A 25548-nucleotide genomic window follows, 5' to 3' on the forward strand; every position below is an offset into this window, starting at 1 on the left:
TGATCTCTAGCCTAATTGACAGCTCAGTTACTTTAGTAGTAGAGATTTCATGGCTACAGATAAGATCAGGTAACTATACAGTACCACAGAAATAACGGGATCATAACTTATACTTTGCACGCCCATACGCCCGTCACCTAGCATGTGCATCACCTCAATACCAAACACATAACACGTAATTCGGGGTTTCATACCTTCAACACCAAGTTTAGAAGTGTTACTTACCTCGAACAAGCAAATTCCAATACCGAGCAAGCCAAGCGACGCTCCAAAATGCCATTACGCGCGTACCGACCTCCGAACGACTCAAAACTATCCAAAAGCAACTCAAGTACATCAAATAATGCCAAAGAAAACAAATCAATCGATAAAGGTCAAATCTTTAATCAAAAGCTCAAAATCGACCATAAAGTCTAAACTCGGGGCCGCACCTCAGAACCCGATAAAACTCACAAAATCCGACAACCCATTCTATTATGAGTCTAACCATACTAGTTTCACTCAAATCCGACTCCGAATCGATGTTCAAAACTCAAAAATTCACTTTATGAAACTTTAGGCTAAAACCCCCAATTTCCTCTTTAAAATACATCAACCAACTGCCAAAAATGAAATAGATTCATGAAATAAGATCAAAACCAAGTATAGAATACCTACCCCAATCCTTGTGATGAAAATTGCTTCAAGAATCGCCTCAATCTGAGCTCCATAGCTCCAAAAATGCAAAAATGATCGAAACCCCCGAAATAGAGTACTTATAATCACCGGGCAAAAATACTCTACGCGATCGTGGAGCATCACCTGCGAATGCGATGAACACATGAACCTGCACTACGTGATCACGACAAGAACAATGCGAACGCGAAGAAGAAACTTCTGCTCCCAGCTTCTCAACTCACCACTACGCGAACGCGGGCTGAATCATGCGAACGCGATGCCCAATCTCCAGAAAACTAGGCGAACGCGTAGCTCTACTCGCGAACGCGAAGAAGGAATACTCAGCTCCAAATTTTCTCCTTACGCTATCACATCCCTCAATCCGCGATCGCGATGAATAAATGTGACACCAGACACCATAACACACCAACAATGAAAATATGAAGAAAAATAGCCCGAAATCAATCTGAAACACGCCTGAGCCCCTCGGGACCACGTCCGAACATCCCAACAAGCCCCATAACATAATATGGACCTACTCGAGGCCTTGAATCACGCATAACAACATTGAAACGACGAATCACACCACAATTCGGACATAAATAAACTTTGAACTTTCCAACTTCCAAAACTCGCGCCGAAACACATCAAATCAACCCAGAATAAACTCAAATTTTGCACACAAGTCCCAAATAACATAACGAAACTATTCCAATTCCCGGAACCACAATCCGAATCCGATATCCTCAAAGCCAACTTCTGGTCAAACTTATGAACTTACCAAACCTTCAAATTTCTAATTTTCGCTAATTTGTGTCGAAACCTTCTAGAAACATCCAAATGCAAATCCGGGCATACGCTCTAATCCAAAATCACCATCCGGACCTAACGAAATCATCAAAACTCCGTTCCGAAGTCAAATTCACAAAAGTCAAACTTGGTCAACTCTTTCAACTTAAAGCTTCCTAGTTGAGAATCATTCTTCCAAATCAATTCCGAATATCCTGAAAATCAAAAACCGATGATGCACACAAGTCATAATACATCATACGGAGCTACTCACGCCCTCAAACTACCGAGAAAAGTGCAAATGTTCAAAACGACCAGTTGGGTACAACGTGGCTAACTTTTAATCACAGAAAGACCGATCCATGCTTTAACCTTGATGAATGATGAGTGTCACTTTTTTAAAACTGTACTATTTAACATATATGCATATATATATATATATATATATATATATATATATATATATATATATATATATATATATATATATATATATATATATATATATATGTGTGTGTGTGTATTATGTTTTGCATAAAAAGTAGTTGGTTGGATCAACCCAGCAAACAAGTTACATCCAGCTCAGGATGCAAGTGGTACTTTAAGGGGTCATTTGGTATAAGGTATAAGGGTGGTATAAAAATTTTATACCACCTTAATACTCTGTTTGGTTTGCAAACTAGGTATAAGTTATTCCGGTGTTAATTTTAACATCGGTATAACTTATACCTTATAGAAGGTGGGGTAATTAGCACCGGTATAACTTATACCTTCTTCTTAGAAATTATACAATTATCATTCTTAATACAACATACCAAACAATAAATAAATAACAATCCTAGCATAATTAATCCCAACATAACTTATAGCAGTATTTGTGGCTTCAATTCAAATGTTGTTTAAAGGGTAAGCAAAGTATTTGTGGCTTGCAACACACCAAGACGATCATTCTTTTTATTCCCAAAAAATACCCAGACAATCTGACAAAAGAGTATCCGACTCTTTGGCTCCATCAGTTGTTCCCTAATGGTCTTCAGGTGACTGTGAATTTAATTTCCTACTATTTGTGCAAATAAGATGACAAAGCTTAGATTTTTTTAGTATAAATACAGCGAATTTTCTTGAATACAACAGTAGTTAGCCCTTTCTTGTGATCAATGGCAACATTCTTGAAACCCCATTTGAACTCCCATGCCACAGAGGGTGAAGTTGTGAAAAACCCTTCTAAAACCCCCTTTTGGTACTGTGCTGAAACAGGAGTATACAACAGTAAGCACCCTTTTATTAAACTGCCAGAAGACCCTTTTCTTGATGTTGTTTCCTTCATTTTCTCACACAAGCATGCTGGATTCTCAGCTCTTATTGACTCCACTTCTGGCATTTCAATTCCCTATTCAGAGCTTTTCTCAATGGTTAAGTCCATGGCTAGTAGTCTTCGCCAAAGGGGTGTCTCACAAGGTGATGTTGTGTTAATTCTCCTCCCAAATTCCATTTATTTCCCTGTTATTTTGTTGGGTGTTTTGAGTCTTGGTGCAATTGTAACCACTATGAATCCCTTCAGTAGTTTGTTAGAGATTAAAAAACAAGCCCTTGATTGTGGTGTAACTCTGGCATTTACTACTGATGATAAAGTTGATAAATTGGCTGCATTAGGCATTCCTGTAATAGGGGTGCCAGAAAGTTTGGTTTCTAATTCAAATAGTAGTCAAAGTTCTGGTTTTTATGAGCTGATTTCATGTGATCCCAATTGGGATTCAAGTCCTAAAATAAGTCAGCAAGATACAGCAGCAATTCTGTACTCGTCAGGTACTACTGGTACAGGCAAAGGTGTTGTCTTGACTCATGCGAACTTTATAGCCATGGTACAACTTTTTGTGAGGTTTGAAGCTTCACAATATGAATATTTGAGTACTGAGAATGTGTATTTGGCTGTTATACCGATGTTTCATGTGTACGGACTCTCTCTCTTTGTGATGGGATTGTTGTCATTGGGGTCTACCGTTGTTGTGATGAGAAAATTTGATGCTAATGAGATGGTGAAAGCTATTGAAAGATACGGCGTCACTCACTTCCCCACAGTCCCACCATTATTGATGGCATTGACTAGAAGAGCAAAGGATGGTGCTTCAAGCAGTATGAAGAGCTTGAAACAGGTTTCATGTGGCGCAGCTCCCTTAAACACAAAATCTATTGAAGAATTTGTTCGCACTCTCCCAGATGTTGATCTCATTCAGGTCTGTGTCCTAAATCATTGACAGTCAACTGGATGCAGCTTAAACCATATATGACAGGATAGCTACTATTTTGGAAATAGACAAGTTGCTAGGTATTTCTAAGCAGAAGACATTCTTTATTTATGCCCTTTGATCTGCATAACTTCCATTCTGGGTTGTATGATGTTAGCTCTAGATATTGGTCTAATCGAAGCGCTTTATCTCAGTTGAACCCTTCGAGAAAAAATATTTGTTTCTTCTTCTGATTCCACTGTCCCCTGAGCCAATTTAAAATGTGTTAGAATATTGCAATCTTGGAAAGTGCATTACTTATCCAGAAAGATGGAAGTGTTTGCAAAATTATCCGTTGTATTTTTCCTTTCAATTTTCAGAAATATATGTCATAATTTGTTGTCCAGGGATATGGCATGACTGAGTCAACTGCTATTGGAACACGTGGTTACAATACTGAAAAGCTTCATAATTATTCTTCGGTAGGGCTTCTAGCTCCAAACATGCAAGCTAAAGTAGTGGATTGGATCACAGGTTCACCGTTACCTCCCAACTGCATGGGCGAGCTCTGGCTTTGTGGCCCTGGTGTCATGAAAGGTAATTAGCTTTATCAAAGCTGTTGTTGCTATTTATTTGAAGCTACTGAAATGCTCTTTATGCTACTAAACCCAGAGAATTGTCTTAGCCGCTAAATTTTGTAATGGATTTTCTAGTAAATATGCAGCATCTTTAGATTTTTTATTTTTGTTAGGTGAAAAACTGTGAAACGTTTAACTCATATAACCATCATTATCTCTGATATGTATTAAATATTTTTGAACTTTTTTTTTCAACTAATCCATCCACCCATGTTTTCATCTCCTGAGGTGGTGGGGGGTTTGGCTGGACCCCTACCTTGTTTATTTGATGAGCAAAAGATACAAAGGAGGGGGACATAACACCAAAACCTCCGAAATAAAGAGCCAAATACATGTAACAGTAGTTGACTAAGACCTAGGCTTTGGGTTGTGCGAGCACTTACAAAAAGGAGAGGGAAGAGCTACCGGAGGAATGAGGATTCGAGTACATTGTAGCTCTTCCGATGGTGCTTATGGTGGTTCGAAGAACCAACCAGAATGTTTTTTTGCCCTTATCCTAAAGGCTGAAATTTGCATTCTGTCCATTCGAAGGGCGCCCCTGACTTCATTAGGCAAATTAGTTTCGTTGAAGAATAATTGGGTATCAGAAATTGAAGTCGCATATTTGGATAGCGAGTCTGCCATCTCGTTTCCTTCCCTGAAGCAGTGGTTTACAGAGATGCCATATTGAGATACCTTTGTTTGCAACAAATTTTCAACATATGAAAAATAAACTGCAATCACAAAATAAGAGAAAAATATTTTTACTAATCAATTGTGAGTACAATTCTGTTTCTCCCTTGATTCTTCTCTCCTGATTATCTCCGTGATTCGACGGCTGAAGCCGCATATTTCTTGAATGTAGGATGATGCAGACCTCCTGGGGATGTATTTGATCTCCAGCTTCTTGAACTGTTTGATTGTCAAGAAGTATCTGGCCATATTTTGATCTCTTTGTGAATATCCCAAGAGTTTATGGGATTTTGAGACACCTCTTCAAGGGAACATGTATCCCTTTATATAGGTGTGAGTTAGTGTTAGGGTAGAGTAACCTCCAAGAAACCCTAATAGACTCCTATGATTTCAAGAGTCTTGTAGTATCTTTAATTTAGGATTTGGCTTGATCCCTTAAAATTTCGATGTCTACAAATACCCCCTACTTCAAGGTTTGTCGGGGTGTAGGCTTGCCGAAACTTTAAGACGAGACTTGAAGTACTCGACCATCATAACAAATGGTTTTGAAACTTGGAGTTTTTGATTTACAGGAGGAAAGGAGGAAGAGATGAAGGGCAGAACTGGTCCCACTGGGCGTGCCAATTTGTTTGCAACAAATTTTCAACATATGAAAAATAAACTGCAATCACAAAATAAGAGAAATGTTTTTACTAATCAATTGTGAGTACAATTCTGTTTCTCCCTTGATTCTTCTCTCCTGATTATCTCCGTGATTCGACGGCTGAAGCCGCGTATTTCTCGAATGTAGGATGATGCAGACCACCTGGGGATGTATTTGATCTCCAGCTTCTTGAACTATTTGATTGTCAAGAAGTATCCGACAATATTTTGATCTCTTTGTGAATATCCCAAGAGTTTATGGGATTTTGAGACCCCTCTTCAAGGGAATATGTATCCCTTTATATAGGTGTGAGTTAGTGTTTAGGGTAGAGTAACCTCCAAGAAACCCTAATAGACTCCTAGGATTCAAGAGTCTTGTAGTATCTTTAATTTAGGATTTGGCTTGATCCCTTAAAATTTCAATGTTTACAACCTTGTTTTGAATTTGGGAGATGTCATTGTGTAGATTCCATGGAGGGTTGAATTTCACTAGTATCATACTGACAATCTACGGTGAATCCATTTCAAGGGTGAGGTTAGTGCAGTTTTGATTGCAGCACCAAAGGATTCCTTTTAGTGCCTCTTGAACCTCTGAGTAGTTGTTAGTTAAGAATTGGATAGGTGCGGCGTAGGCCATTACCATTTGTCCATTTGTCTTCCTAACAACACCACCAACACCTGCTTTGCCATTATTAACCATCAAACTTTGAAATTTTTGGCCTGTAGGCTTCTACAACTTGACATACTTTGCTCCATGGCCATTCCCAGTCCATTTGACTGTACTTTTTTCCCAAAGAGACCTTTGCCTTGCCTGAAACAACACTTGTTGGCATATCCTGAAAGTTGATATTGATTTGTTTCCATATTTCTTTCCACATCTTGCCTTTCATAATTCCCAGCATACAATGATTGGGGTAATTTGTAGGATGGAATTCTTAGCTTGCATGCTCCACCATTGGTTTATGATGCTGAAAATTGTGCTACCTTGTGGTTGGAATCCCAGAGGTGTAGCATTGGTTATCCATAGCCTTTTGCTGTCTCACTAGTAGCGAATAGGTGACTTGTAGTTTCCTCCACTGGAGTCCTGCAACAACAACAATCAGAGATAGTGTTAATGCCAATTTTTTGTAGCACTTCATTTAATGGTAAACTGTTTTTCAAAATTCTCCAAGTGTTGAAGGAGATTTTGAATGGCAGATATTTGTTCCAGATCTTAGCTACTAAAGGACTAGTTACTCTTTTCGTTCTCAAGAGCTGGTATGCTGAGGAGCAAGTGAAGGACCCTTTAGCATTAAGGGTCCATATGGCCTAATCCTTGATGCTTGGGTGTCCGATGTGCACATCATTTATTTGTTCAATGACTTGAGGGGACACTGTGTCTTGCTTAAGAAAGTCCGACAAAAAGTTTGTTCCAACCATATGTCTTTTTGGCTTCTGATATTTGTGCTCTCTGAACAAGTGAAAGAATTTTATATTTGGCACTTCAATTTCCAGGGTACTTGAATAACTCAGAGGCTACTAAGTCTACAATTGATGGAAATGGTTGGCTCCACACTGGTGATATTGCTTATTTTGATGAAGAAGGATATCTTTATGTCATTGACCGACTGAAAGAGATTATCAAATATAAGGGATTTCAGGTAGATTTTTCGATTTCTTTTATTGGATTTCTTGCCCATTTTATGTCGTAACACATTTAGGCTGCTTCTGATATTTTGTATTCAAAATTACAGATTTGAATTTTAACTGATTGATCAAATTCTTCTATGTGCTTCATAAGCATCAGAGAATTCACTATGAGAACTAAGGGTTGTAATATTTATTCAATTATTCTTTTAAAATTTTGTTGAGATTGATGGATGGATTCTCTTGCTGTGTATAATTCTGCAGATAGCTCCTGCTGATTTAGAAGCTGTATTGGTCTCACATCCAGATATCGTTGATGCTGCAGTAACAGGGTAAGCTTGACCAGTGCTTCAGATATTGATGCATACCTGTTAAGAATACATGTAATTTTAACACAAATTCATGCTTCATCCTCCATAGATGCGATTTTCATGGCACTGAACTTCATTCCTTAGAAGGGAATGTCACATATGAAAATATCAGAATAAAGGTGACTTACTTGGAAAAATGGATATTCAGCATCTGATGCCTGGTAGAAGCACAAAAAAAAGGGGGGGGGGGGACGACGGGACTTCTAAAATTGCATTAGCAATAGATACTCTTGCTTGAGTTACAGAAGAAATTTGATTCCTTGCTGCTAACGTCAATTTGGCTCATAGTATATCTGGAAGTCCTGCACATCTTTTTGGTGTCTAGACTGATGTAGTATGTTATGCTCTCATCACTTTGTACGTGGAATGAATAGTGTCAATACATTCCTGAAAGATATTGAATTATGAGTCTAACCATAGCAAAAGGAGAATTTTCTTCACTTATTTCCTTTATGGAGATATAATTAAAATGAGTCTGGAATAGAATTCTGAACATGACCAGATGCTTGGATTTTTAATTCTTTTAATTGGCTTTGAATGTGTTGTATTAAGTAGCCGCAACACGTGCACAGTAAAATTTTTTATTGGTCCTCGAGATTCCTTTACTCTAACATTTGAGGATGATGGGGGGCCAAAGTCAGTTAAAATACTCCTCCTTGGTTCTCTATCACCAAATCTTCCCATGCTGATCTTTGAAGGATTGCATACTATCATTTTTTGTGCCACTTTAGCATGGCCGGGTTGCTGGAGCTCATCCACTTTATTGTTATTCGATTCTTCAGAGCCAGAGATGAGGAAGCTGGAGAAATTCCAGTGGCATTTGTTGTCAAGAGAGATGGGTGTGCACTTTCCCAAACAGATGTGATCGACTTTGTTTGTAAGCAGGTATCAGCTTCTCCATATGTAATTTTGTGTTAGTCCCTTCATCTGGCAGAAAGTGATTGTCTCCCTGCTGTATGATATGGCTGTTTTTTATTATTTTCAAGAATACATGTATATGATGCACCGTCAATTCTATGTATGTAGGCGCCTCCATTTCTAACATAACGTCTTATATTTATAATAGGTTGCACCATACAAGAAGATTAGAAGGGTTTACTTCAAAGCTTCAATACCCAGGTCTGCAGCCGGAAAGATTCTTAGAAAGGAGTTAAGGAACTTATTAACTTCCAAATTGTAGGGCCTCTTTATAAACTGTCCAGCTCTACAGTTGCCTAACAAAGTTGGCGCACGGGTGAAATCCAAAAGAAACCCATAATAGATGAGGATATTTTTGTGTTTTCTTGTAGATGCAAGTAGATATTGGAGAAACAACAGTTGCCATTCATATATTATGTACAAATCTTGATCAATCTTTTGATTTCAGCAGCTCTAGTTGCCACTTATAGCTATCAAAAATGTCTCAAATAATCCCTTCTTCCAGTATATTGATATCCTGATTTTTTTTGTCTGAAATGGAGAGCAAATGATTTCTTTACCTCTCAGATGAAATTACAATTCTTGTCATGTGTTCTGGACTGTGAGATGACAAGATGCGGAAGCGAGACTCAGATGGTTCGGGCATGTTCAGAGGAGAAGCCCAGATGCTCCGGTAAGGAGTTGTGGAGGGAACGAGAAGAGGTAGAGGGCGACCCAAGAAGTATTGGGGAGAGGTGATTAGACATGATATGGTGAGGCTTCAGATTTCCGAGGACATGACACTTGATAGGAAGTTGTGGAGGTCAAGCATTAAGGTTGTATGTTAGGAGGTAGTTGAGTCTTGCCTTACTAATACCGCTGTGAGACTAGTCTGGTAGGGTTTTTGTCTAAGATAGCTAGTGGCAATGTTGTGTCTTACTATTTTTCAGTGCATGACTTATTTACTAGCTATCGGTTTTGCTTTGCATCTTTCTTCCGTATTTTATGTTGTTCCTATTTTCTTATGACTTTCTTATGATTTCTGTGGTGATATTAATATTGTCTACATTTGTCTTTTGTTCTCTTGAGCCGAGGGTCTTTCGAAAACAGCCTCTTTATCCCTTCGGGGTAGGAGTAAGATCTGTGTACTCACTACCTTTCCCATACCCCACTAGTGAGATTTTACTGGGTTATTGTTGTCGTTATTCTGGACCGTGACATATACGGAAATTGGAATTGTGTGAGGTAATAATGTTTTGACTCCTTAGTTGGAAAAGTGACATTTTAAACAAAACATTGAGGGTATATATCACTTTCTTCTAATTGGGTTTACATGTCACTTTTGCCACATCGTGTTAGTCTGAAGTTTGGTACCAAGATTAGAACAGGAGCACCACAATAACAAAGCAAAAACAGAAGTCTGGTTGCCCACATATTTGGTAAGCCTTCACAAGAACAACAAACTCAGTGAAATTCTATAAGTGGAGTCTGGGTGGGATAGTGTGTACGCAGACCTTACTCCTACTTTATGAAGGTGGAGAGGCTGTTTCCGAAAGATCATCGACTCAAAAACAATGAAAATAAAACAATTGGCAAACAATAGCAACAGCAAGGTAATAAGGCAATGGAAGCAAATAGTACAATAAGTAATAACAAAAATCTAGGGATACAAAACTACAAAAATAGTGCCAATCCTACTAATAATAATGACACACCGTGTAAAAAGAAGGGATTAGGAATAGGAAAATACAAGACTACTACTAATACTATTGGTAAGACAAGGCGGAACTCTAGACTGTCTGTCAACTCACCACCCTTATTCTCGACCTCCACACCTTCCTATTGGAGGTCATGTCCTCGGTAAGCCGAAGCAGAGCCATGTCCTGCCTAATCACCTCACATCAGTTCTTCTTAGGCCTCCTTTTATCCCTCCTCTGACCTGCTATGGGCAACCTCTTGCACCTCCTAACCGGGGCATCAGAGTCTCTCCTCTTCACATGTCCGAACCATCTGAGCTTCCATGTCCATAACTTATCTTCCATAGGAGCCACATCCATCTTGTCCCTAATATATTCATTCTTAATCATATTTTTCCTGGTATGCATACACATCTATCTCAACATCCTCATTTCTGCTACTTTCATCTTCTGGGCATGAGATTTCTTGACTGGCCAATACTCAACTCCATACAACATGGCTGGTCTAACTACCGCTTTGTAGAACTTGCCCTTAAGTCTAGATGGCACATTCCTATCACACAAAACACCAGAAGCGAGCCTCTATTTCAACCACCCCGCTCCAATACGATGTGCGACATCCTTATCAATCTCCCTGTTACTCTGTATTATAGACCCAAGATATTTGAAACTATCTCTCTTGGGCTAAGAGTTGATCCCTGATGCAACCCCTATCACCACTGGTAAATAATCCGAGTCTCCTCCCACAGTTCTCACTCGAGTCTTAGCTTCATCGTACATGTCCTTAATCATCCTAATCTACTCTACCGAAACGCCACCTACCTCCAAACAAGAACTTTGGCCCTAAACATAAAAACACATAACCAAAAGCTACTAATACAACTAAATTCTATCGGATGACTCAAAACACCTTTATTGCGTATAATGGAACTAATCTGATTTGACCCTTTCTTGAACTATGCATATATCAGGAGCTTAGTTCATCGTAATGTCCTTTTATTGAGTTATGAAGGAACACGGGGCAACACTCCTTGCTACTATTAGTTTTTCCTTGTTCAAATTTTCATCCATAGCACCATTGTTGTAGTTGTTAACACTATAGTTATCCTGAGTAACTTATAGCCTGTTTGGCCAAGCTGTAAAAATCAACTTATTTTGAGAAGTGCTTTTTTTCAAAAGTGTTTTTCTCAAAAGTACTTTTGGTGAAAAGCAGTTTGTGTTTGACTAATTAATTTGAAAAACATTTTTGAGCAGCAATTAGTGTTTGACCAAGCTTTAAAAAACTGCTTCTAAGTGTATTTTTCTCAAAAGTGCTTTTCAAAAAAGTGTTTTTGGAGAGAAGCTACTTTTTTCTGCTTTTCCAAAACTATTTCTGCTTCTCCCCAAAAATACTTTTTTTCCTTTCAAAAGTTTGGTCAAACACCCTAATTTTAAAAAAAAAGCACTTTCGACAAAAAAAAGTGTTTTTGCCTCAAAAGAAATTTGGCCAAACAGGCTATTAGTCAAATGAGGAAAAAAGAATAAGAAAAATCAATTTAGACGAGAATAAAATGTGTCGGTCTATTTTTTATGATTTATTCTTATTTTAGCCTCTCTCTTTTGGGAAAATTATTCATACGAGAAGGTGAAAAGTTCAAAGATAAGTTGGTCACATATTTTATGAATTCCAAAGGGGAATGAAAAAAGTAAAACTGATGATGAAGGAACAAGTTAAATGAAGACTAGACAAATATTGTTAACTGGAAATTGCAAAGAAACAAAAATATTAGATTTCGAGTTTCGACAAAGAAAAAAGCATGGAATTGCTATTTCCCTTTATATAAATATATTACATTTTCTCTTCTTCCGTTTAATATTTTTTGAGAAATTGAGTCCCCAATAATTTCACTAGAGACAAAAAGGCAACGAACAAAACTGTTTCTACTTTGGTAAGAGGCAAAAAAGAGTCACTCTTGTATGTGTGATGGAGGGAATAAGAATCATCTTCTTATTAAGTAACTTCCTTCCATGTCCACACAAATTTCTCACCAAATCAGTTCAAAAAATGGTTCCAACTACATTCTCTACTTCCCAAGAATCACCATGGCAACAGCATCAGCTGTTCCAAAGACTTTACCTTCATTTCTTCCCAATCTCCCTTACCCAAGAACAGGAACTCTCTCTCAAATAAAGTTGAAATCCTTACAAACCCCACATAGAGTCCTTTCTCAGCAGCCCCATTTGAGCTCTAATGGAGTCCAATTCATCCCTACCAAGAGAAATGAAATGGGTGTTAAGAGAACTAACTCTAGTAGAAGATTTCTAGTCAGGTCCATGGGATCAGACAGTAGTATTACCTCCACAGGATTATCAAACAAGGCAAAAAATCGACACTTTTTCTCTGTGATATAATGTAAATTTGATTGGATAGCTTGAGTTTTGATGTTTTTTGGGTGTTTGTATTGCTGTAGGTGGTTGGAGTATTGCATTTAGTAGTTTCACTTGGGATCATACTGGCTATGGATAAGTTGTTAAAGAAAGCATTTGTGACTGCTGCTATTAAGTTCCCAAGTGCTTTATTTGGAATGTTTTGCACATTTACTGTTTTAATGGCTCTTGACTCTATTGTTCCTAAGGCTGCAGCAGGATTGATGAACTTCTTTGAGCCTGCACTTTTGTTTATCCAGAGATGGCTTCCTTTGTTTTATGTACCTTCTTTGGTTGTTCTCCCTCTTGCTGTCAAGGATATTCCTGCTGCTTCTGGGGCCAAGATATGTTTCATTCTAGGTACAATATCTTCATTCTATTGAATAAAGGCAATGTTTTTGCTTCTTTAGCAGAATCAGCTGTTAAAATCAACTAACTGGTTTAATGCCTATTTAACTTCTAGAGGCTCTTGCTTAGGCAAATAATAGTCACACTTTAAGCTGGCGTGTACAAGAAAATGTTTTTAAGTTACTCATAGCTGAAGATCTTCCTATGAAATAAACAAAGTGTTTGGACATTCAACTCAAGGGAGCATGTTTAGAGTTGAACATGTTTGTACTAAATTGATAAGTTATTCTTAGTAAAGAATATATAGTGATAAAAAGGATGCAGCTTCTTTCTTGTTCTTCTCTCCCTCTGCCACATTGTGTAACTAATTTTGGAATTCTGCAGTTGGAGGCTGGTTGGCTTCACTTTGTGTTGCAGGTTTCACAGCTATAGCTGTCAGGAAAATGGTAAAGACCGAGATGATACCAGCTGAGCCCATGTCAAAGCCATCTCCCTTTTCTTCTTTGGAGGTGTGGACTTGGAGTGGGATCTTTTTGGCGTCATTTGTTGGTGCACTTCTCTATCCAACAGCGCTGGGAACAAGTGCTAGAACATGCCTACCCTTTCTACTTTCATCTACAGTATTAGGCTACCTAGTTGGGTCAGGGTATGATTCAGCATGCATCTCGGCATGAATAGATACAATTTTCAGTTTATTTTATCTGGTGTGTGCATTCAAAAGGTTTATATCCGCAGGCTTCCATTGGCTGTAAAGAAGGTTTTTCATCCAATTATCTGCTGTGCAGTCTCAGCAGATCTTGCAGCAATTGCTTTTGGATGTCTTTCTCGGTCTGGAGTTGATCCAGTTCTTGGTGAAGATCTTACTTCTATGTTATAATTTTACTCATTTTCTTATGCTTACATTTGTATCAGATAAGTTAACTACTAACTATATCAACTTAGATTATCATTTTTGTTGGGAATAAACCCCTTACCAAAATAATATTCACGGTAATAAAGCGGAATAATAATGTAGCACCGAGATATGGTAATTAACAAGAATAAAAGAGTAACAATGACACCAAGATTTTTACGTGGAAAACCCTTCTGAATAAGGGAAAAAACCACGACCCCGAGAGGAGCAACTGATATCACTATAGTAAGGAATTTTACACTTTGTAGGTCGGAGATAAATACTCCAAAGACCACTACAACACTCAAAAGAAATAACCCTCTTTTGATATTCCCACCTCACTACAATATCGCTCACTCTCTATTTTCCTCACAGACTATTTTCTTATACCTTGTCTGTGAAACCTCACTCTTTCTTTCTCTCTTTGTTGGTGTGAAGAAATGAGAGTTGAAGCTCTCCTTTTATAGCCAAAGCTTCACCCTCTAAAGCCTACAATATTTGACAATTTACACACACTTTTCACAATTCAACAAAGTTGGCTACCAAACCAAAGAAATTCAACAAGGTTGGCTACCAAACCAAACTAATTCAACAAGGTTGGCTACCAACCAAACCAAGTCAACAAGGTTGGCTACCAAACCAAAGAAAACTCTTATTAGGCACATGCCTAATACTTCTTCAATGAGATGGACATCATCAATCTCCCCCTCCAGTCTCATTCATCCAGAGGAGGTAGCACTGTCTTCTAGTTTGAGTGCATGCCGACAAGTTCTTTGCATAGCTCGAACTTGTTCCTTGGTACCACCTTGGTCAGCATATCTGCGGGATTCTCATTTGTAGAAATCTTCAAGACTTTTAGAGATTCATCATCTACCATTTCTCGAATCCAATGATATCTCACATCAATGTGTTTGGTCCTTGCATGGTACATAGAGTTCTTGCTAAGGTCTATTGCACTTTGACTGTCACAATAGACGACATACTCCTTCTGATGCAATCCAAGCTCTTGAAGGAACCGTTTGAGCCATACCATCTCCTTGCCAGTTTCTGTAGCGGCAATGTACTCTGCTTCAGTTGTTGAAAGTGCAACACACTTCTGCAACTTAGACTGCCATGATATAGCTCCCCCTGAAAATGTAAACAAATATCCAGTAGTAGATTTTCTGTTGTCAATGTCACCTGCCATATCAGCATCTGTATAGCCCTTCAAGATTGGATCAGATCCTCCAAAGCACAAACAATCTCCCGTGGTACCTCTCAGGTACCTGAGTATCCACTTGACTGCTTCCCAATGTTCCTTTCCAGGATTTTCAAGAAACCTGCTGACAACACCAACTGCGTGAGCAATATCAGGTCTAGTACATACCATTGCATACATCAAGCTTCCGACTGCTGAAGAATAAGGAACTTTAGCCATGTTCCCTTTCTCTTCCACTGTTGTAGGACACATCTTCTTACTCAACTTTAGATGACCAGCAAGAGGTGTGCTGACTGGCTTAGCATTCTTCATGTTGAAGCGTTCTAGTACACGTTCAATGTACTTCTCCTGAGATAGCCACAACTTTCTACTTGTTCTCTCTCGAACTATCTTCATCCCTAGAATTTGTTGTGCTGGGCCCAAGTCCTTCATATCAAATGACTTGGACAGATCTCCTTTCAACTTTGCTATCAACCCCTTGTCTTTTCCTACAATTAACATGTCATCCACATACAACAACAATATAATAAAGTTATTCTCAGAAAATCTTTTGAAGTATACACATGGATCAGAATAGGTCTTTAGGTATGTTTGACTTTTCATGAATGAGTCAAACTTCATGTACCACTGCCTTGGTGCCTGCTTCAATCCATAAAGACTCTTATTCAATTTGCACACCATGTGTTTCTTTCCAGCTACTTCAAATCCTTCTGGCTGCTCCATATAAATCTCCTCTTCCAAATCTCCATGAAGAAATGCAGTTTTCACATCCAACTGCTCCACTTCAAGATCTAGGCTAGCTGCTAAGCTCAAAATTGTTCGAATAGAAGTCATTTTGACAACAGGTGAGAAAATTTCGTCAAAATCAATACCTTTCTTTTGTTCGAAGCCTTTAACCACCAATCGAGCTTTGTATCTGACCAGCTTGCCATTTCCATCTTTCTTGAGTTTAAAGACCCATTTGCATTTGAGTGGTCTTTTACCCTTTGGAAGTTCAACCAGCTTGTATGTGCCATTTTTCTGTAGAGATTCCATCTCTTCTTGCATAGCTTTCATCCACTGGTTCTTTTCTGGATGGGACAACACCTCCTTAAGACTTTCTGGCTCCCCCTCATCACTGATGAGGACATACTCTGTGGAAGGGTACCTGCATGACTCTACCCTTGGCCTCTCTGATCTCCTCAGAGGTTGAGGTTGTTCTTCTCCCTGAGTGGGGTGCTCCACTTCCTCGACACCTTCATCAAGTTGCTCCCCCTGCTCAATAACCTCACCAGGTTGCTCCACCTGCTCGGCAACCTCGTCGGTTGTACTTTCTGCACTTGTGGGATTGTTAGAAGTAGAAGGAATAGTAACAAAGTTAGGAATTATACCATTTTTCGCCTTTTCTAACATATCAGCAGCAGTTCCAACTTCACTTTCTCGGAAGACTACATCTCTGCTTCTGATGACCTTCTTCTTTACAGGATCCCACAGTCTGTACCCGAACTCTTCATCTCCATATCCGATAAATATGCAGGGAACAGATTTATCATCCAGCTTTGTTCTCTGCTCTTTTGGTACATGTGCAAAAGCTCTGCAACCGAACACCTTCAGATGCGAGTAGGACACCTCCTTGTTGGTCCAAACTCTCTCTGGGATTTCAAACGCCAACGGAACTGATGGACTCCTATTGATCAGGTAACAGGCTGTCTGAACTGCTTCACCCCAGAATGACTTAGGCAGTTTAGCCATTCTGAGCATGCTTCTCACCTTCTCCACAATGGTGCGGTTCATCCTCTCGGCTACGCCATTGTGCTGTGGGGTTCCAGGAACTGTCTTTTCATGTCTGATCCCATGACTTGAACAATACTCTTCAAATTCCCTTGAAGTGTACTCACCTCCATTGTCACTTCGGAGGCGCTTTAGCTTTCGATCCGTCTCCCTTTCTACTAGAGCATGAAATTTCTGGAAAACTTGAAACACCTGATCTTTGGTTTTCAAAATATAAACCCATAATTTTCGTGAAGCATCATCAATAAAAGTAACAAAATATTTGTTACCGCCCATTGATTCAATTTCCATTGGGCCGCAAACATCAGAATATACTAAATCAAGTATATTCAATTTTCTTTCAGACGATGTCTGAAATGAGACTCTATGCTGCTTACCAAATAAACAGTAGTCACAAGGTTTTACAGTTGTACCTTTGGCATAAGAAATGAGTGATTTCTTGGCAAGAATCTGCAATCCCTTCTCGCTCATATGACCCATTCTTTTGTGCCATAAATCTACAGAAATCTCATCTTGTGCCGCGTTCAATTCACCTTGGCATATTTCTGCATTTGTCCTGTACAACGTGCCACGAGCAACTCCCTTTGCAATCACCAATGATCCCTTAGTGAGTCTCCACTTTTGATTTGCAAAATAACTCTCGTATCCATCTCGGTCTAAAGCAATTCCCGAGATCAAGTTCATCCGCAAATCAGGTACATGCCGCACATCCTTTAGAACCAATGTGCATCCGACATTTGTCTTGATACAAATGTCACCAATCCCCGCAATCTTTGAGTAACTTGTGTTACCCATTTTCACTGTGCCGAAATCACCTGCTACATATCTGCAAAAAAGATCTCTTACCGGTGTGGCATGGTGAGATGCCGCTGTGTCAACCACCCATTCCGACTCTGGACCTGACAGGTGCATGCATTCCTCTTCCTCATTTATAAAGAGGACAACATTATCATTATTTTGCACCATGGCGGCTGTGTTGTCGTCATTCTTCTGGCCACTGGTTTCACCTTTGCCCTTCCTTGGATTTGGGCAATCTCTTTTGAAGTGACCTGGTTGATTACAGTTGTAGCAATTTCTGACTCTTGATTTGGATCGGTTCTTTGACTTCCCACGAGCTCCGGATCTACCATAGTTGTTCGAACTCCTTTGATAACTCCTGCCTCTACCTTCTGTGATGAGAGCCTGTCCTTGATTTTCAGGCTTCTTTCTCATCTTCTCATTGAGTAGAAGAGCCGATGTGACATCTTTCAACTCAATAGTAGTCTTACCGTGCAGGATGGTTGTTGCCAAATTATCGTACGAAGATGGCAACGAGTTCAATAGCAAGATGGCTTTATCTTCTTCCTCGATTTTCACTCCGAGGTTGGCAAGCTGTGTGATTAGTCCGTTAAACACATTTAAATGTGACAAAAAATTCGTACCTTCACTCATGTGTAGGGCGTATAACTGCTTCTTCAGGTACAATTTATTTGTCAGCGTTTTGGACATGTATAGGCTTTCCAACCTTGTCCAAATTCCACGTGCAGTGTCTTCATCAATGATGTTATTTACCACATCATCTGATAAGTGCAACCTAATTGCACTAGCAGCTCTTTCATCCAAGTCAGCCCAATCCTCAGCTTTCATGGTATCAGGCTTTTTGGAATCAACATCTAGAACCTTGTGTAATCCTTGTTGGATGAGCAGATCTCTCATCCTTCTTTGCCATGTTGAGAAACCGTTATCTCCGTTGAATTTTGCTACCTCGTACTTTACTCCGGACATTTTTATTTTTCACCAAGTATAGTACTACCGACAGTGAATAGTATTTCAGTGAACGAGCAGAACCTGTGCTCTGATACCAGTTGTTGGGAATAAACCCCTTACCAAAATAATATTCACGGTAATAAAGCGGAATAATAATGTAGCACCGAGATACGGTAATTAACAAGAATAAAAGAGTAACAATGACACCAAGATTTTTACGTGGAAAACCCTTCTGAATAAGGGAAAAAACCACGACCCCGAGAGGAGCAACTGATATCACTATAGTAAGGAATTTTACACTTTGTAGGTCGGAGATAAATACTTGACTTAGTAGGAATGCCCATAACAGTTCTGTGATTGGAGTTTCATCATTGGCCTTAGGCTTTTGATCAAGATATCAGACTTCGCAAACTACATTATTTGCTCCATTCAGCTAATCAAAGTTGTAACTTTCGCCTTGCTAATTTATTCAGGGGATTATCTTACAAAGGCAGCATCTAATCCTGGAGCTGGTGACATTCTCATGGGATTTTTGGGATCAGTTATCATCTCCTTTGCCTTCTCAATGTTCAAGCAGAGAAAGGTAATTAAATATGAGCTGCAACTAAGGCTGCTAATAGGATCGAAATTTAAAGGAATGTTATCGTTTACTGGTGAGGGAGGGTGTACATTGCACAAGCATAGGACAAAACAAGAAATAAGAGCAAGTTACTAATGACATGAATGATAAAAGAAGAATGAAATTCCAAAACCAAGCGGTTGATATATTTTGGAGTTGTTTTGCTTGTCCTGCACTTTTCTTACAAGCATAACCTTTTCCTTTCACCCCTCACCTTCTTGACTTGTTGCAGCCAGTGTATGTATGACAGGTGGTCCTTTAGAGGATTCACGCTCTCACCTGTCCCTGTCTTTGCTTATGCTAATTAACCATTTTCTACTCCCAGCTTGTTAAACGGCATGCTGCTGAGATTTTCAGCTCTGTCATTATAGCAACGCTATTTTCGCTATATTCTACCGCTTTCATTGGACGGCTGGTTGGGTTGGAGCCAAATTTAACTGTATCAATCCTACCACGATGCATAACTGTCGCATTAGCTCTCAGCATTGTTTCTTTCTTTGAAGGTCAGGGATATTTCGTCTTTTCTATGAAAACTTGACTAATCATGGATTATCTGGAAAAAAAGAGTGAAAAAGATGCTGAAATGTTCTTACGTGTGTAATATTCAGGTGTGAATACATCTCTCACAGCAGCTGTTGTTGTACTAACTGGTTTGGTGGGAGCAAATTTTGTTCAGGCAGTGCTGGATAAACTTGGCTTCAATGATCCGATTGCTCGAGGAATTGCAACTGCGTCAAGGTAGGAACCATTTTTATGTTTGAGAAAAACCATGCATTAAAAATTAGAAGAAGATCCAAGCCATATAATATTGCTCTAAAATGACTATTTTCTCCTGCTTTTAAGTGCTCATGGGCTTGGAACAGCAGCTTTGTCAGCAAAGGAACCTGAAGCGCTTCCATTCTGTGCTATTGCATATGCCCTCACTGGTATATTTGGTTCCCTTGTGTGCTCCGTTCCAGCAGTAAGACAGAGCCTACTGGCAATCGTCGGCTGAGCTGGCAGTCCTCACATCCATCTTTCTTCATACCAATTCGATCATTCTGTTGGAAGGTGCCAGCAAAATCACCCGAGTTGATGTTCAGAAGGCAATCAATGACGTGCTGTTTCTTGACAGGGAAGATGCATGATGGTGTTTATAAAGTTTAAGTTTTCATTGTTTCTGGATCAACTCAATGATTGGGAACTCTCCTGTCTATCTAGTTTTGGGTTTACTTAGGATCTGTATAGAGGTAAATATCCATCCCACCTTTGTATTTTTTCGTTGTATGGGTTTCTCTGGTAAATGGACATGAATTGCTGCTTCTATCATGAAAGTAAGCACATCTGAAACTCATATGTATTTGTGATATTACGCTTCGTAATTGTATTCTGGAATGAAGTGGGATTGTTGTAAATTTCACGGGATAATGCATTGTTCGTCTGGACTAAGGGTAATCTGAAAAAGAAATAGTAGCTTCCCAGCAATGGTTAACAAACCCTCTAGAAGTCTGATGCTCTCTTCGTTCGGAAAACATATGTTAAAGGTGCAAGCTCTAGAAACACCCCCCCCTCCCCCAGCTTCCCCTTTGAGTTTTTCTTCTTATTAAATTAAGGGATACACAACATTAGCTAAAACGAAATGCATTCCTGGACAAATCCTGCTTCCTGCACCAAATGGAAAAAATTGGTAATGATTTCCATTGAAATCCACAGAACTGTTTTCAAATCTTTCTGGCACAAAATTTTCAGGGTCATCCCAACTTTCGGGTTCTCTCACAATGGCCCATCCATTAACTATCACTTTGGGTTTAAAAGGAATAGTGTATCCATCAATTTCTGCTTCTCCCAGCATTCCCTAAGTCCTAAAAGAGGAGATGCAGGGTGTAACCGTAGTGTTTCGTTAATCACTAACTTTGGATACTGCAACTCGTCGAGATCATTGTCATCCAAATCTTTCTTTCCTCTACAAACCCATCGCACTTCTGCCTGGGATTTGGCCATAATATTTGGGTTCTTCATCAGTTCAGACAATGCCCATTGAATTGTTGTTGATGAGGTTTCAGTTCCCCCTAAGAACATGTCCTACATCATTGAAGTTTAACTATTAATTTACCAAATGATGGGACTAACTCAAACCAGCACTTTGGATATGTATTAAGTTAAGAAATATACATCCCGTTTTATGTAATATTATGCCATATATGGAGTTTAAGAAACAAAAGAAAGACCTTGACACACGAGATGGGTATATCTAAAGTACCAACAAATTGTCCTCACTACCAAAAGAAAAGGAAACATACTCTTTGGTTTCACGAGAGAGAGAGAGAGAGAGAGAGAGAGAGAGAGAGAGAGAGAGAGAGAGAGAGAGATAGAGAGAAAAGAGAAAACCATCTTCATGAGATGGAACAAAACTTACAAGAATGACTGCTTTGAGGTTGTCATTTGTCATTGGAAAATGAAGATCATCACTCTCCATAACTCTGAGTAAAACATCAATCAGATCTTCACCCCCAAACTCACTGTTGCCCTTTTTCCCATTTGCTAGATTCGCTTTATGTTCATCAATAATTTTCTCCAATATTACATCAATCTTTTGATGCATATTCATCAATCTATTTCTCATTCCACAAATTTTGTGAAGTCATATCCAAGGAGGAAAGAAATCTGCCACATCAAACCCAACTAACAAGAGTAATACTTCCCTCATCATCATTAGCAAATCATCATCTCGATCTTCCCATACTTTTCCAAAAGCTGATCTACAAATCACGGAGCAGGTAAGCTGAAGAGCCTTTCCAGTCATGTTAATCACAGTATTTGGCCTGGAACGAATTGCTGTAACAAGATTATGAACCTCGTCCTGTTGAATTAAACTAAATGACTTAACCATCTTTGAACCGAGGAGCTCTGACATGCACATTTTACGCATATGTTTCCAGTAATCCCCATATTCTGCAAATACAATGTCCTTTTGATTGTAAAATACTATATCAGATGGCATAAGCTTAGGCCTAGATGCAAAGGAAAGATCATGAACTTTTAGAACTTGTTTTTCCAAGCGAGACAATGATACTACAACTGCATGAACTTCCCCTAGCTGCAAGTACATCAGGGGACCAAATTTTCTGGTTTAATTTCTAACAGCATGATGTGGAAGTGCTCCAATTAAGTGATACAAGCTTCCAATAAGGGGCAATTTCCATGGACCTGGTGGCAATCTTTTGTTACCCCTAATTATCATTTTTTTTTTTCATATCCTAACGAAAATAAAGAGGAAAAAGAAAAGCAAGAATGAAATTAAGTTGAAATGAATCTCCATATTATCACAGAAAGGAAGAGAAGGAAAGTTTTAATGGATTTTCTTAGTTAGATAGCAATCAGCAACTGATAAAGTTGAAGGGGAGCCTTGCGTAACTGGTAAAGTTGCTGTCATGTGAGCATGAGGTCACGGGTTCAAGCCGTGGAAACAGCCTCTTGCAGAAATGCAGGGTAAAATTGCGTACAATAGACCCTTGTGGTCTGGCCCTTCCCCGAACCTCGCGCATAGCGGAAGCTTAGTGCACCGGACTGCTTTTTTTTTTTTTAATAGCAACTGATTTATAATGGCTTAATTTCATTTGATGAAAATGTTGGTTTCAGTATGAACAGAGAAATAATGAAAAGAGATGGTAGTTGGTAATCCCACATTATGCAACAAAGAGATTTATAAATTAACCGTCATTATTACCCATATCTTTTATCAATATATTTTGGCGATTAGAATAAACAAATGAGGAGATTATCGCTCGGATTTGGTGTCACAATCACAAAACAGTTACCTAAATAAATGAATTTGAGAATATGTGTTTACCTCGAAAATACGAGGAACAATTAAACTTGATTTGTGGTTTTAAAGATATGTGATTCAGTTCAACACCAATTAATAATTAAGAAACATGAAGTAGAAATGAAAGAAACAAGTGAATCAAACCAATATTACTCAACAGTAGTAATCTCGAGCTCAGTGACCTCGAGATGGATCAAGAGCAATAAGGTAAGAACAATAATTGTGAAGGACAATTCGGATGAACAGTAGACAAAAAGTAGAGAGTATATTCTTTTTCTCAATGATTAGATGATCTTATAAATGATTGAGGTCCCCTTTATATAATGATAGAGGAACCCTAAATAAGGAATATTTCTATTTACAGTAAGGAATATTCTTGATACAGCTGTCTAACCGCCTAGTACGGAATCGTGCAATCCTATTACGAGATTTACGCCATGATATAGGGGATGTGGCAGGAATCTAGATTATTCTGTTATAAATCCATAACGGTACAATTTCGGGGTCGAGCACACTTGGCTTCAACATTCCTCACACTCCTATCTTCGGGCATAGCATTTCGTCCTCGAGCTCGAGTCTATCCTGTCGACCTCAAACTCGAGCTTACTTGAATTTATGCCTAAGGCGATCCCTCGAGCCTGTAGAACGAAAGCGTACGATCTCGACCGTACAATATGCTTGTTTTTGTGTGTACCTATATTGATGTATATTGAAATTACTGTGCTGGAGTTCCAAATTGCTCTTTATGTGAAACTTCAGCCTAGCATTATGAAGTTTCCAAAATTTAACCTTTTCTCACATTTTAAACATCAGCTAACCAGTGGCAATTCAAATCTCACTGCAAAATGCACCAAAAAAAAATTCCTCTTAGTTAGGGTTCATCTCCACCAGCGGCACTTCACAATCTGCAGCAAACCTGTATTAGGCGTTGTAAATGTCACGACCCGGAATCTCACCCTCGGGATCATGATGATGCCTAACATTTCACTTGTTAGGTAAGCCTACGTTAGCTAGATTATTTAATCAATTTTACCAAATCAAAATAAAACATAAATGAAGATGAACTGAAGTGGAATAAATAAATACATATGACGATATTCAAACATCGCCCGGAATCCGGAGTCACGAAAATACGAGCAACTAGAGTACTACATATATAGTTTGAAACAAAGTACAACTGTTTGAGACTAGGTAAACAGTAAAATGGAGAAAGAAGAGGACTTCAGGGCTGCGGACGCTGTGTAGCTAAACCTCAAGTCTCTGAATATCGCTGGATCCGAGCAAAACACCACTAAATGCCATTGGGACCAACACCAGTATCTACACTTCTATCTGCACAAAAAGTGCAGATGTGTAGCATGAGTACAACCGGCCCAATGTACTCTATAAGTGTCGAGCCTAATGATGAGTTTTCAATGTCTTAGCCTTATGTTTTGACGATCTAACAAACTTACGGTCAAGAACCAGATAGGGAACCCGACACGCTTGGTATACATTGCTAATCAATGGACTCCAGCTAAATGTGAACTGCTACAGCTTCAGGAGATAGAGAACCAAAACAAGGACCTGATACCTTTGTGATTCCTTGAACAAAGTCAATTGTGTACAGCTAAAAAGTGACGTGACTACCTGCACTGTTTCTGCCTGCACTGCATTGTTCCCGCAGTCACTTGTCCTTTGACCAACCATGTGATTACATCATTCAAGTGATGTCGTATACGTTGTATTAACAAGAGTATTACAACAAAACATCACTTGAACACTTGAGAATTCACTCCAAGCATTCAAGCCATCTGATATTCCAGCATTCAATTCTCAAGTGCATAAAGAACAAAGTTTAACACTACTACGGACCAGTTCCTAGATCCAGTATTTTGTTGTCCTTAGTTGAGTTGTAACTTTGTAATTGTTCTTCATTGTAATTCCTAATTTGCTTATCTAGAAGCATTGCTTAGGTGCCCTCTTGTAAAATCATAAACCCTTAGTGTTTGTGTTGTGACTGGAGTTAGTCATGAGTTGAAGTTTTTATAATAGGTGTATTGCAAAGTGGTTTGTAATAGGTGTATTACAAGTTAGTGAGGGATTAAGAGTTTAATTCCTAGGTTACAATAGGTTGTAATCTAAAGACTTCTCAGTTGTGAAGTTGAAATCCTACCAGTGTAGGTCGTGGTTTTTTATCCCCTTTAGCAGAGATTTTTCCACGTAAAACTCCCTGTCTTATTTACTTACTGTTTCATTAACATTCTCATAGGGAAATCATAAGAGGACCTGGTCTCTCTATAATTTGGTGGACTCACATAAACTATCAATTGGTATTAGAGCGGGTTCCTCCTATCAGGCTAACAACTAGGAAGGATCTGTATGGCTGCTCCACAAAATTTTGAAGAAGGTCAATCTACGTACGGACCACCCAGGTTCAATGGGCAATATTGTGGGTGGTGGAAGACAAGAATGTACGATTTCATCATGGCTGAAGACTCTGAGTTGTGAGATGTTATATGTGATTGTCCTTTTGTCCCAACAAAGAATGTCGGAGATCTTCCATTGATG

General features: G+C 39.0%; 4 protein-coding genes across 6 annotated transcripts; 2 read left to right on the forward strand and 2 right to left on the reverse strand.

Moving 5' to 3' along the window:
• Nucleotides 1-2375: 2375 nt before the first annotated feature.
• Nucleotides 2376-9505, forward strand: LOC104243229 (4-coumarate--CoA ligase-like 6). Of its 3 annotated transcripts, XM_009798387.2 has the most exons (7): nucleotides 2376-2715; nucleotides 2803-3680; nucleotides 4079-4268; nucleotides 7118-7263; nucleotides 7514-7581; nucleotides 8403-8505; nucleotides 8687-9505. In XM_009798387.2, the coding sequence occupies exons 1-7, from the start codon at nucleotides 2604-2606 to the stop codon at nucleotides 8798-8800; spliced, it is 1611 nt and encodes a 536-aa protein (XP_009796689.1). In that variant the 5' UTR covers nucleotides 2376-2603; the 3' UTR covers nucleotides 8801-9505. The 3 variants fall into 3 exon arrangements, with proteins under 3 accessions (XP_009796689.1, XP_009796688.1, XP_070011477.1); XM_009798386.2 differs by having other exon boundaries at nucleotides 2376-3680; XM_070155376.1 differs by lacking the exons at nucleotides 7118-7263; nucleotides 7514-7581; nucleotides 8403-8505; nucleotides 8687-9505 and adding exons at nucleotides 5554-5683; nucleotides 5772-7110 and having other exon boundaries at nucleotides 2376-3680.
• Nucleotides 9506-12175: 2670 nt separating this feature from the next.
• Nucleotides 12176-20587, forward strand: LOC104243228 (plastidal glycolate/glycerate translocator 1, chloroplastic). The gene is made up of 8 exons (XM_009798385.2): nucleotides 12176-12572; nucleotides 12665-12980; nucleotides 13353-13614; nucleotides 13704-13819; nucleotides 19048-19157; nucleotides 19519-19696; nucleotides 19802-19931; nucleotides 20037-20587. The coding sequence occupies exons 1-8, from the start codon at nucleotides 12222-12224 to the stop codon at nucleotides 20185-20187; spliced, it is 1614 nt and encodes a 537-aa protein (XP_009796687.1). The 5' UTR covers nucleotides 12176-12221; the 3' UTR covers nucleotides 20188-20587.
• A 193-nt stretch (nucleotides 20588-20780) lies between these two features.
• On the reverse strand, nucleotides 20781-22458 carry LOC104243227 (5-epiaristolochene 1,3-dihydroxylase-like). Its single transcript, XM_070155534.1, has 2 exons — nucleotides 21589-22458; nucleotides 20781-21254 (listed from the first exon to the last, which is right to left on the reverse strand). Exons 1-2 carry the CDS (start codon nucleotides 21793-21795, stop codon nucleotides 20970-20972), a joined length of 492 nt encoding a protein of 163 aa, XP_070011635.1. The 5' UTR covers nucleotides 21796-22458; the 3' UTR covers nucleotides 20781-20969.
• LOC138875604 (premnaspirodiene oxygenase-like) lies at nucleotides 21814-22413 on the reverse strand. The gene is made up of 2 exons (XM_070154450.1): nucleotides 22315-22413; nucleotides 21814-22269 (listed from the first exon to the last, which is right to left on the reverse strand). The coding sequence occupies exons 1-2, from the start codon at nucleotides 22411-22413 to the stop codon at nucleotides 21814-21816; spliced, it is 555 nt and encodes a 184-aa protein (XP_070010551.1).
• Nucleotides 22459-25548: the final 3090 nt, after the last annotated feature.

Source organism: Nicotiana sylvestris, chromosome 8 (assembly GCF_000393655.2).
Source record: "Nicotiana sylvestris chromosome 8, ASM39365v2, whole genome shotgun sequence".
Classification (NCBI taxonomy): domain Eukaryota; kingdom Viridiplantae; phylum Streptophyta; class Magnoliopsida; order Solanales; family Solanaceae; genus Nicotiana; species Nicotiana sylvestris.

Coding starts and splice junctions, on each gene's coding strand:
- LOC104243229 (XM_009798386.2), top strand. CDS start 2,604: ATGGCAACATTCTTGAAACCCCATTTGAACTCCCATGCCACAGAGGGT. Junction 3,681..4,078: donor CAGATGTTGATCTCATTCAG/GTCTGTGTCCTA, acceptor TTTGTTGTCCAG/GGATATGGCATGACTGAGTC. Junction 4,269..7,117: donor TGGCCCTGGTGTCATGAAAG/GTAATTAGCTTT, acceptor TTCAATTTCCAG/GGTACTTGAATAACTCAGAG.
- LOC104243228 (XM_009798385.2), top strand. CDS start 12,222: ATGTCCACACAAATTTCTCACCAAATCAGTTCAAAAAATGGTTCCAAC. Junction 13,615..13,703: donor GGCTACCTAGTTGGGTCAGG/GTATGATTCAGC, acceptor TTATATCCGCAG/GCTTCCATTGGCTGTAAAGA. Junction 19,697..19,801: donor CATTGTTTCTTTCTTTGAAG/GTCAGGGATATT, acceptor TGTAATATTCAG/GTGTGAATACATCTCTCACA.
- LOC104243227 (XM_070155534.1), bottom strand. CDS start 21,795: ATGAGAAATAGATTGATGAATATGCATCAAAAGATTGATGTAATATTG. Junction 21,255..21,588: donor ACCTCAAAGCAGTCATTCTT/GTAAGTTTTGTT, acceptor TCAATGATGTAG/GACATGTTCTTAGGGGGAAC.
- LOC138875604 (XM_070154450.1), bottom strand. CDS start 22,413: ATGATAATTAGGGGTAACAAAAGATTGCCACCAGGTCCATGGAAATTG. Junction 22,270..22,314: donor GAGCACTTCCACATCATGCT/GTTAGAAATTAA, acceptor ATGTACTTGCAG/CTAGGGGAAGTTCATGCAGT.